Source organism: Mandrillus leucophaeus, unplaced genomic scaffold (genome assembly GCF_000951045.1).
Source record: "Mandrillus leucophaeus isolate KB7577 unplaced genomic scaffold, Mleu.le_1.0 Scaffold150, whole genome shotgun sequence".
Taxonomy (NCBI): Eukaryota; Metazoa; Chordata; class Mammalia; order Primates; family Cercopithecidae; genus Mandrillus; species Mandrillus leucophaeus.
Genome location: NW_012101477.1, coordinates 86,870 through 97,990, shown reverse-complemented (window position 1 = coordinate 97,990; position 11,121 = coordinate 86,870). Strand labels below are relative to the sequence as shown.

The following is an 11,121-nucleotide window of genomic DNA, read 5'->3' as shown; positions in this document are numbered from 1 at the left end:
GGCTGCCAACAGGGTATGGGAGGAGGGACACTCACTTGTTGCAGTGCTGTTTGAGATGTTTCTTATAGCCGTCATCATGCAAGACCACCTCGGGGTTGCAGGTGGCCAGCCAATCTGCATCCTTTAACTCTGGGATTAGCAGCTGGTTCTTCGTCTTCTTCCCCTTCCTCCCTCTAGGGACTGGGGCAGACAAGCCTGAAACAGAAAGAGAGCATAGGGCAAGTGGATAGCCAAGGGGGGTTAAACACGAGTTTTAGAACAGAGCTGGACTGGGGTTTGTTAGAACAGAGTTGGGCTGTGGTCTGGATAGCAGACCCTACTCCTTAGCCCATAGGTGGTGGTGGTGGGAAGGCCATGCACTTGGTCTCCTCCTTAGTAAACAAACTCCGGGACCACTTAGTCTGTCAGTAAGAATCCAAGTACCCTGTGAGGATTAAGAAAGGTGTAACATAACCTGTGCCCTTTGGGAACTACAACCTCGCTGGGAGAAAAGGAGTAATTGACTTGAAACTTCAAGGGGAGCCTTAACCAAGGACAGGGAAGAAGGAGTGTGGCACAAGAAAAGGCACAGACAGAGGTGGGACAGGGACAGGATGGTGAAATGCAGAAGGCAAGTCAGAGAGCACTGGGTGTGCATCCCTACTTCAGAGGGGGATCCCATGTGAGATTCAGGTTAGTGGGCAGGACCGGATGTGGGAAACTTTAAGAGGGCCCAGTTGTACTTAAACAAAATATCACAGGTAACACTGGGAGATTCTGAGGCAGAACTGAAAGCAACATCTTTTCCCACTGGTAACATTCTGAAAAACACCTGAGAAAGAGAAGTCTCCCAAAGCACAGCAACACGGCCCCGCAGAGGAAGAGGGAACGAAGTGCATGGGAATCTGTGCTTCTTAGGTGTGGCCCTGCCACCTCTCACCTGAGTGGTTCTGGAGGGTCTGGGCTTGCCCGTCTTTGGTAGGTGTGATCAGTTCCCAAATGAAACTCTTGATCTTCTCGTCCCCCTTATAATGCTTGACACAGTACACCAGGAGGGCACGGCAAATCATCTCCATGTCCTTCTCGTTCAGATGCCATTTGAATCGGCCATGAGTCAGGATGTCCTTCCACCGGCCCCAGCTGACAGTGGACATACAGACAGGTGTTGGAGGGAGGATGGGCCAGGCCATGCATGCAGCTTCCCCACAGGAGAAGAAACAAGAGCCATACATGCTTTTGTTCTCTGTAGGTCTGTTAATCATCCCAAGGGCTTTGTCCTGAAAGGCCTTTGAGGACCACCTGACTGTAGCACACTAAATATCACTAAGGTGGATGTTGGACACTGAGAACTTCATATGGCCACTACAATGTTAAACACGGAGGGACCAAAATACTGGGAGCAGGGAATAAATTTGGAATTAAAGAGTCCAGCAGCATTATTCAAAAGCAATGATGAGCTCACAGAAGCTGAACCTTTGATTTCTACCAGAGTCAAAGCCCCGCACGAATCATGCCTTGAGTATAACATCTGTTGTGTGGACTCCTCATATATCCTTGGGGGCTGGGGGGAAGCAGGAAATCAGTACCAGACAGCAAATTAGTACCAGAGATTTGCTGTGACAGGCATATGAGAAAACCATGGCATGTCTGCATTGTGGTTGCAGAGCATATGGTGACTGAGGGATTCTGGGCAGAAGGCATGGTTCTCTCTTGCTCCAACAGATCCCCCTCTGCCCTATAATCCCAAAGGTGACTGGAGAGACATCCTAGACAAATCTTGGGGACTGAAAAACAGAGGGTAACAAACAACAACAACAACAAAACCAAGCAGAGCCAATACCCACCCAAAGATGAGCAGGTTCTTCTCTACCCGGAAGCACTCCGCTCGGAGGTAGCGCCTGGCTTTGTCATTGAGGCGCCTGGATCTCGTAGGCCTTTCATCTGAGTCGCTGTCTAACTCTGAAAACTCCATGAGCTCGTCTTCCTCAAACGAGTTGTAGTGTTTGGTCTGCTTTCTCACGCGAGGTCGGTCAATCACTAAGCTTTCCTAGAAATGGAGAGGACTACTGGGAAGAAAGTCCTCTTTTCTCTACTCCTATCACAATGCATAAGTGTATCCCCAGGACACATTTGGGATAGAACTATGCCCGTCTCATCCTCCAGCACGAAGGGCTCTTCCCAGCACACCTGCTGTCTCCATGACCACAGGACAAGCAGACAGGATTCTCTGGGACTTGCTCAAGTTGGCGTGCTCCCTGACCCCCAGTGCTACTTGTCACCATCTGTTCTTTCTGTAGTCATTCTACCCGGGGTGTGGGCAGGCAAGGCCCCCCCCAGTGACCAAAGTGGTGGTCAGCTCTTGCTAAGAAAGCCTGGAGTGGTGAAGACCCAGCTGTTCTGCCCAGCATGCAGAGAGCAGTCTGCACTCTGGAGACAAGACAAGCCAGAGAATTCCATCTGCTCAGCAACTTTCTGAAGACAAACGCATATTTATCTGCCTTCAACTGGTTCTATCCACTAACCCTTTGCCTTTCACTGAAAATACCATCTCCAGCTCAGGAGCCTCGGTCATTCTGATGGCTCCCCTGGCCATGTGTCTTCTATAGTCTCCATTGCTTCCTGCTCCTCACTCCTTCTCCCTATACCTCTTTTCTAAGCCAGGCTAACTTCCTGAGTACTCCACACAGCCCAGATAACAAATGTCCAGTGTTATCCCTGCTTTGATCACTGTGCTTCCCAACAAAGAAGGCTCCAATTGCTTCTGCCTGGCTACAGAGCCACAGTGCTTTCTTCCCCGGCTTGGACCCAATGTCCTGCACACACAGTAGTTTCTTGATTGTGACACTGTGAAACACTTAGAACAGGTTACTAAAGGGGACTGTAGGATCTTCTTAAACGAAGAAAATCAGCATTTCTATTTATAGGAGAAAAGAGGGTGGATTAAGCAACCTGTGGTGGTTCTGGTTGGGTGCTGGTTACTGAATTAGCTAGCTACAAGGAGGGACTGTCTCCTGGGTCTGTGGAACCATGAGAGTTCAATACTTACCTGAGAAGACACTCATGCTGAAGTGAGGTGACAGGGTCAGAGATGAAGGAAGGGAAACCAACATTTAACAGGTGCCTCACAGTGGGCTGGGCACTGGTGCCAGTTATATCCACAAATGCTACCTTGTAACCCCACAGTGTGGGCCTCACCAACTCCTCTTCTACTAATCTCAGTGGGGGTCAAGTACTTCATCCAAAGGCATACTCTGGTTTCACTCCAAAGTCCATTCTCTTTCTCATGTTTAGAATTAAGAAAACATGAGACACTGAAAGAATGGAGGCAAAGCCAACAAACTTTTGTCATGCTTTTTCCTTCTTCCTATTATGTGTGAAGTTTCTCTCACAGGAAGTGTTGAAATAGAAATAAAATAGTCACATGCAAGGGACAGAATGTTGGCTTGAGACAGAGGCCTGAACTTGACCCTGTGTCCGGTTCCAGTTCTAATTGCCTTCATCTAATTTCCCAGGTGCCCAACAGACTGAATGGCCATTTAAAAATGACAACAGTTAAGATTTACTGAGTGTTGTCTATGCGCCAGGCATATTTTAAGTATGGTACAAATATCATTTAAGAACCAAGACTCAAGAGTAAATAATGACTTGAGCTGTGTAGGAATTTACTATCATGTATGACATAAGTGAATGTTCCATGGCATAAAATATTATTATGCTGTACCTTTTCATTCTTTGCTTCAGTGTCCAGTTCAGCTATTTTAGCCCATTTCTGCCAAAAGTTAGGATCATCTAAGGAAATATCTGTTCTGTTTCCTGAAGCCACAAAGCTAGCCTGTGAAGAAGACAAGAATTAATAAACTGTGCTTGAACACAGTACAAACTAATAAAACACCAGTGTTACTTCAAATACAGGAGAAACCTAAGTATATTATCTATTTGCATTCAAAATCAAACTCTTATCAGGGCTTCCAAAATGAATGTGAAAATCTCAAGGTTATTCTTTTTTTTTTTTTCCTTTTATTTTAAAGATTGGGTGAGCAAATTACAATTTCAACTGAAAGGATCATTTTTTTTGGAGCTTAAGCTTGGTAGCAGGAAGGCAAACCCTGGAAGACAATGGCAATGTGCCACTTGGTGTCTAGTTCCCTATGAAAGAGTTAACTCTTAAAACTTTTCTAGATTTTTTTTCAGTGCAACAGTTACCAAATGTCTGCTATGGAAAAGGTACTGGGCTGGGCAGTATGAGGTGTAGAGACAAGGGATCGTTCACCCATATTCTCCTTATAAAACACAGAACATCCCACTAAAAAACTTCCAGGTGTCACCAAACAGGAGATTTAATCAAACAGGTCACAAAGCTCTCACAGGACTCAGTAGTGGCTGTGGCTATGGAAACCTGAGAGTGATCTGCTAAGTTTTAAATCCAGTGGCCTCAACAGCGGAGAAAAGAGGCACCCAGACTAGAAGCTGGGAATTTTAAGTAAAATCTCTTTCCCATTAAATAAACAAACTAATTGCTTGAGTTTGGGGAATGGAGTGTTCACTGGAGCTTCCACTCTCTATTGGTGATCAAGAAGTGGTCTATAAGGAAATCAAGATGTCCACTGGAAGGTTTCAGAGCAGTCCTTGCAAATAGAGCCAACTGGGAATAGGAGTGTTTATTCTGTCTGTTAAAGATCAGCTCTCAAAGATGAGGAGTGGTATTTTCTTTGTATAGCCCCTGACTCCCTATTCAGACTTCCTTCCTCCTCTAAGGATCTATATCTTTAGATAGGCACACAGACTAAATGTGCAGCCAATTTCTAGGATTTGCATTCAGAGAAAGAGAAGCCCTGCTAATGGGTTTCAGAGAATAAACATTTTTTTTTTCTCTCCCACCCCCAACAGCTCTGGAGAGAAGGCCCTGTACCTTGGCAAAAGTGGACCCTTTCCCCTCAGACTGGATAGTGATGGTGTGCGTTCTCCTCTGCAGAATCTGGTCTATGTCTTCTTCACAGAACTTGGAACCTTCATCTTCTTCGTCCATTAAGGCTCCATAAGCACCTTTCCGGAGTAGGTCCTCCACCTCCATTTTTGAGAGCTGCTGTACCTGGACAGGTCACCAAAGGCTACTCACAAAGTGGAAAATGTATAGAAGAAAAACAGCCTCAAATCTGGTTTTTGTGGTTCAGTGCATAGTTCCTCCACGAACTGCATGTCAGAAGAACAAAGGACGTGGGCAACAAACTTCAGCTAGTGAAAACCCAGATGCGATACTCTGGGGAGGGCAGGCAGACAGTCCTCTATAGGCAGCTCTGAAATAAAGCCAAGCACATGATCCAAGGTCCCTAACATTCTTCAGGACGTTGGTTATTATCAAATGTCACAAGCCACTACAACTATGCACCATTGAAGATGGTATTTTTGACATCTTTATATTTTAGTTAAAGCCTGTATCTTTAAAAACTTCCAGATGTACCAAACAAGCAGAACAATGATTTATTCATTATTAAATAAATACGTATATTAGTATTGTAAATGATGTCATTTCTCAACTAAAAAAAAAAAAAAGATCCCATGACAAATGTGATCTTCTCAACTCTTGAGGAAAACAGGAAATGGGGTTCCAAACACCCTTTTCTGGTTCTAATTAAGAATCTGGTTCTCTTTATATCAATCACAAGAGAGAATTCCATGACTCTCTGCATGACTAACTTGAAGTATTATACTTAGTAACATATGCATAGCCAAGAGGATATGGAACAGCTGGACTAAAGACAACTCATTTAGAAGGTTTAAGGATCCAATCTTTGATGCCCTGAACCCAGAGATTAAGGAGATATTCTGCTTTCTCTGCCTATACTTTAAGACAATTTAAGAATCTTAGCTGCAATTCTTATGCCCCCAGAGGGGGAAAAATACTTTAACTGCCTTATTTTAAGCTGCTAATTTATTCATTTGTTTACTGACCATCCCGCACTTTATGTTTCTAATACGCCGAGCACTGTTAGGGGCTGAGTACACTCTTAAAGCTCAAAGTCTGAGGTATGACATAAGGCACAGTAACAAATTCAAGGTTTTTTTTTTTAATTTTTTTTTTTTTTTTAATTATACAAATACAATGTTAAGATCCACTAGCTTCTAATGGGCACAGTTAAACACTGTTTACTGAAATGTTACACCAAGCTGGGCAATCCTACCTCATAACTGCTTCTACAGATTTTCTTTAACCACCTAGAAAACACAGAGACCTGACTCTGAATCATGCCTGGTTGTAGGGAATTACCCAATAATGATGTGAGGGCTGGCTCAATGCAGCGAAAGTGAACCCTGAAACAGCCGTAAGAGAAGCCCGCCTGGGCTGTGCGACCAATGCTCCTTAAGACTCCAGAGTAGGCCCATCACACTCACCCCATTGGTGCCGCCCTTTCGGTTGATGTCCTGAAGAACAGCCTTGTCCAGACCCAGCTTTAGGCTGGCCTTGTCAAACATCTCGCGTTCGTAGGAATTTCGAGTGATGAGGCGATACACCTTCACGGCTTTGCTCTGGCCTATGCGGTGACATCGGGCCTGAGCCTGGGAAGAAGGAGGGTCATATACATCACGTCACCATATATATAAAACGGCAGCAGCCCTGGAAATAGGGGAGTGCTTACATGTCATGTGGTGTGAGTGGCCAGCTCTCGGTCACAAGTAACGGGACTGATTCCAAAGGTTGACTGCCACCTCCGTGGCCATTCATTTCTTTTCTCATTGTGTACTGACTACTGTGTGCCAGGGATAAAGCAACGAGAAGGACATGGTGTCCCATCCTGTGCCCCCGCCCCGCTGTGGTCTGTGCAAGGCACCTTGTGAGTGGCACACATTCCCAGGATGCTGTCCTGTCCTCTTGGAAGATATGCTTCGGAGCTGGTAGCACTGAAAGTTTATTTTTAAAAATTTGCTACTGAAATTTTCAAACATAGACAAAAATACAGGACAGTGTAATGACCTCTTAGGGACAATCTTGTTTATTTTTACCACACTCCACCCTCCCAGATTGTTACGAAGTAAATCCTAAGCATGATACTGTTTCATCCTTACATATTTCAATACACATTTCTAAAGATACAAACTCTTATAAAATATATATTATCATTTGCCACACTTAAAAACAACTACATTTCTGCTGTGTCACTGAACAGGTACCTTTATTCCCTGTATTTTCTCTGAACTAGGAGTTCTACCTTGGAACTTGATCAGCTTAGGATTTGAGCATCTGAATATCCATCAAGAGGCACATGGTATCTGGTCATCTTTCTTTTGAATTGATGATCATTGCCTAGATCTGTTAATTCATCAGGGGTTACCCTAATGTACAGTTCATATAGGCGGGGCAAGCTAAATATTTGATTCTTTCTCTTTATGTAATCAGTTTCCAAAATAACATCCCAAAAAGTGAGTAATGAAATTTTTTTTATTACTTCTTTATGGGATACAATGAAGGCACGCATTTAAATATATCTGCCATGTTTTACTGCACTGCAGTTATTATTCTTATTGCTGTTTACATTTGGCCCCTAGGAGCCTCACTAAGTTGGCTCCTGAGTTCCTTCAACATGACCTACTCAAATGTGGAAAAAACGAAGATGAGAATCAACTCTGTGGTATTTGAATGGACTGAAGGTATCAGTATGAACTCATGGTTAGGTGTATATGTATATATACACACATATACATACACATACATAGATAAAGAAATAGGTATGGATATGTGTACATTCATGTTTGTATGTTATATCAAAGACTAGTAGTCTTTTGATAGTTCCCTTGCTTTCAACATATTCTACATTCCTCTTATACATTTCCTGTCCAGACCTGGCTTCAGCCATTTTGTTTCCAGGAGTCCTAGTTTCTTTTAGTGGAAATGTTTTTCCCCCCTGAGTAAGCAAGCAGAGGGGTGATTACTGACACCGAGAGGAAGAGGTGGCATGCCATGTGAGTGAGCCCTGCGGGTATCACTGGACACCCAGGGCCCTTCCTTATCTTGGCCCAGAGCAGTAAGAAATGTGGCCCTTGCTCCTCTGTGAGTTAGTGGCAGAGCAAGACTGGAGCCTTGTACTTCTGCTCCTGCCACATGATCTTGATCCTGGAGTCCAGAATTGCAAGCAATGGGCGTCCCCCATGTCTGAGGCCAGGCTGTTTGAGTTGGATTTGAAGTTACTGGACCCAGTGAAAGGGGTAAGTCTAAGCAGGAATTCTATGTTTGTGCATAAGGGGCTCACCCAGTGCTAGAATCCCTGGATATGGAAACCTCCATCCATACCCTGCCCACATTCTTTCCCTAACCTCATGGCTGAAAATGACACCAGAATTCCTATAATTCAGTACTAAAGTGACCCAAAGACTAAGAAGCCCAGTAAGTACTGGGACAGAAAAGAGGCCACTGGGGCGTAGAGGAAAATACCATTAGAGCAGGGTGGATCCCAGGCACCTCCTACCACTTGGTCCACTGTGTTACAGAGGTCCTCCTTGCAATAAGAAAGCCTGAAGTTCATCTTGGTGCCCAAAATTTGCATATCCTGTGATACGGTTTGGCTGTGTCACCATCTAAATCTCAACTTGAATTTGTCTCCCAGAATTCCCATGTGTTGTGGAAGGGAGCCAGCGGGGAGGTAACTGAATCACAGGGGCCAGTCTTTCTAGTGCTATTCTTGTGATAGTTAATAAGATCTGATGTCTTTATCAGGGATTTCCACTTTTGCTTCTTCCTCATTTTTCTCTTGCCACCGCCACATAAGAAGAGCCTTTCGCCTCTTGCCATGATTCTCAGGCCTCCCCAGTCATGTGAAACTGTAAGTCCAATTAAACCTTTTTTTGTTTCCAGTTTTGGATATACCTTTATCAGCTAATACAGTAAATTGGTACCAGTAGAGCAGGGCATTGCTGAAAAGATACCCAAAAATGTGGAAGTGACTTTGAAACTGGGTAACAGGCAGAGGTTGGAAGAGTAGTTTGGAAGGTTCAGAAGAAGATAAGAAAATGTGGGGAAGCTTGGAACCTCCTACAGACTTGTTGAATGGCTTTGCCCAAAATGCTGACAGAGATATGGAATGGTTTCAGAGGGTGAAAGCGCCAGACCTTGGCAGCTTCCACATGATGTTGAGCCTGAGGGTCACAGAAGTCAGGAACTGAGGTTTGGGTACCTCCACCTAGATTTCAGATGTATGCAAATGCCTGGATGTCCAGGCAAAAGTCTGCTGCAGGGGTGGGGCCCTCATAGAGAACCTTCGCTAGAGCAGTGCAGAAGGGAAACATGGGGTCAGAGCCGCCACACAGAGTCCAGGCTGAAGTGGTCTCAGATGGAGATGAGGAACTTGCTGGGAACTGGAGCAAATGTGACTTTTGTTACGTTTAAGAAATGAGACCGGTGGCATTTAGCCCCTGCCCTAGAGATTTGCAGAACTTTGAACTTAAGAAAGATGATTTAGGGTATCTGGTGGGAGAAATTTCTAAGCAGTAAAGTGTTCAAGGGGTGACCTGGGATCTGTTAAAAATATTCAGTTTTATAAGGGAAGGAAAGAATAAAAGTTTGGAAAATTTGCAGCCTATGCAATAGAAAAGAAATGTCAATTTTCTGGGAAGAAATTCAAGCTGGCTACAGAAATTTGCACAAGTAACAAGAAGCCTAATGTTAACCCCCAAGAGCATGGGGAAAATGTCTTCAGGCCATGTCAGAGACCTTCATGGCAGCCCCTCCCATCACAGGCTTGGAGGCCTAAGAGGAAAAAGTAGTTTTGTGGGCTGGGCCCAGGGTCCCTGTGCTGTGTGCAGCCTAGGGACTTGTTGCCTTGTCCCAGCTGTTCCAGCCGTGGCTGAAAGGGGCCAACGCACAGCTCAGGCTGTGGTTTCAGAGGGTGAAAGCACCAAACCTTGGCAGTTTCCACATGGTGTTGAGCCTGAGGGTCACAGAAGTCAACAATTGAGGTTTGGGAACCTCCACCTAGATTTCAGATGTATGCAAACGCCTGGATGTCCAGGCAAAAGTTTGCTGCAGGGGCGGGGCCGTCATGGAGAACCTCTGCTAGAGCAGTGCAGAAGGGAAATGTGGGGTTGGAGCCCCCACACAGAGTCCCTACTGGGTCACTGGCTAGTGGGCTGTGAGAAGAGGGGTACCATCCTTCAGGCCCCAGAACTGCAGATCCACTGACAGTTTGCACTGTGTGCCTGGAAAAGCCACAGACACTCAACGCCAGCCCATGAAAGCTGCTGGGAGGGAGGCTGTACCCTGCAAAGGCACAGGGGTGGAGCTGCACAAGACAACAAGAACCCACCTCTTGCATCAGCATGACCTGAATGAGAGACCTGAAGTCAAAGGAGATCATTTTGGAGCCTTAAAATTCGACTGCTCTGGTGGATATCAGACTTGCATGGGCCCCCTTTGTTTTGGCCAATTAATCCCATTTGGAATGGCTGTATTTACCCAATAACTGTATCCAAATCATATCTAGGAAGTAACTGGCTTGCTTTTGATTTTGCAGGCTCATAGGCAGAAGGGACTTGCCTTGTCTCAGATGAGACTTTGGACGGCAGACTTCTGGGTTAATGCTGAATGAGTTAAGACTTTGGGGGACTGTTGGGAAGGCATGATTGATTTTGAAATGTGAAGACATGAAATTTGAAGGGGCCAGGGGCAGAGCGATATGGTTTGGCTGTGTCCCCATCCAAATATCAACTTGAATTGTATCTCCCAGAATTCCCACATTGTGGGAGGGACCCAGGGGGGAGGTAATTGAATCATGGGGGCTGGTCTTTTCCATGCTATTCTCATGATAGTTAATGAGTCTCATGAGATCTGATGTGCTCATCAGGGGTTTCTGCTTTTGCTTCTTCCTCATTTTCTCTTGCTGCTTCCACGTAAGAAGAGCCTTTTGCCTCCCACCATGATTCTGAGTCCTCCCCATCCATGTGGAACTGTATGTCCAATTAAACTTCTTTTTCTTCCCAGTCTCTGGTATTTCTTTATCAGCAGTGTGAAAATCAACCAATACATCCTGGTTTACCAAGTTGTTCTTGGGGCATGAGGGAGGGCTGAACTTGTTCTCCACTATAACTTTCTTAGACTCAACAATGCTGGTCACTTCCTGGGAGATCCAGACCCCACTGAGGAAGGAGCACATAGCT

General features: G+C 45.0%; 1 protein-coding gene across 2 annotated transcripts in view; it reads right to left on the bottom strand.

The window, feature by feature from the left end:
* The window catches only part of CHD6 (chromodomain helicase DNA binding protein 6), a 133,435-nt gene that overhangs the window by 50,607 nt on the left and 71,707 nt on the right, over nt 1-11,121 (bottom strand). Inside the window, exons 16-21 of one of the 2 annotated variants that reach the window (XM_011974956.1) lie at nt 6,370-6,534; nt 4,889-5,068; nt 3,701-3,811; nt 1,824-2,026; nt 920-1,119; nt 36-195 (exon numbers count right to left, since the gene is read on the bottom strand). In XM_011974956.1, coding sequence (XP_011830346.1) covers nt 36-195; nt 920-1,119; nt 1,824-2,026; nt 3,701-3,811; nt 4,889-5,068; nt 6,370-6,534 — 1,019 coding nt within the window. The remainder of the gene's footprint in view (nt 1-35; nt 196-919; nt 1,120-1,823; nt 2,027-3,700; nt 3,812-4,888; nt 5,069-6,369; nt 6,535-11,121) is intronic. The other variant, XM_011974957.1, reaches the window with a different exon arrangement.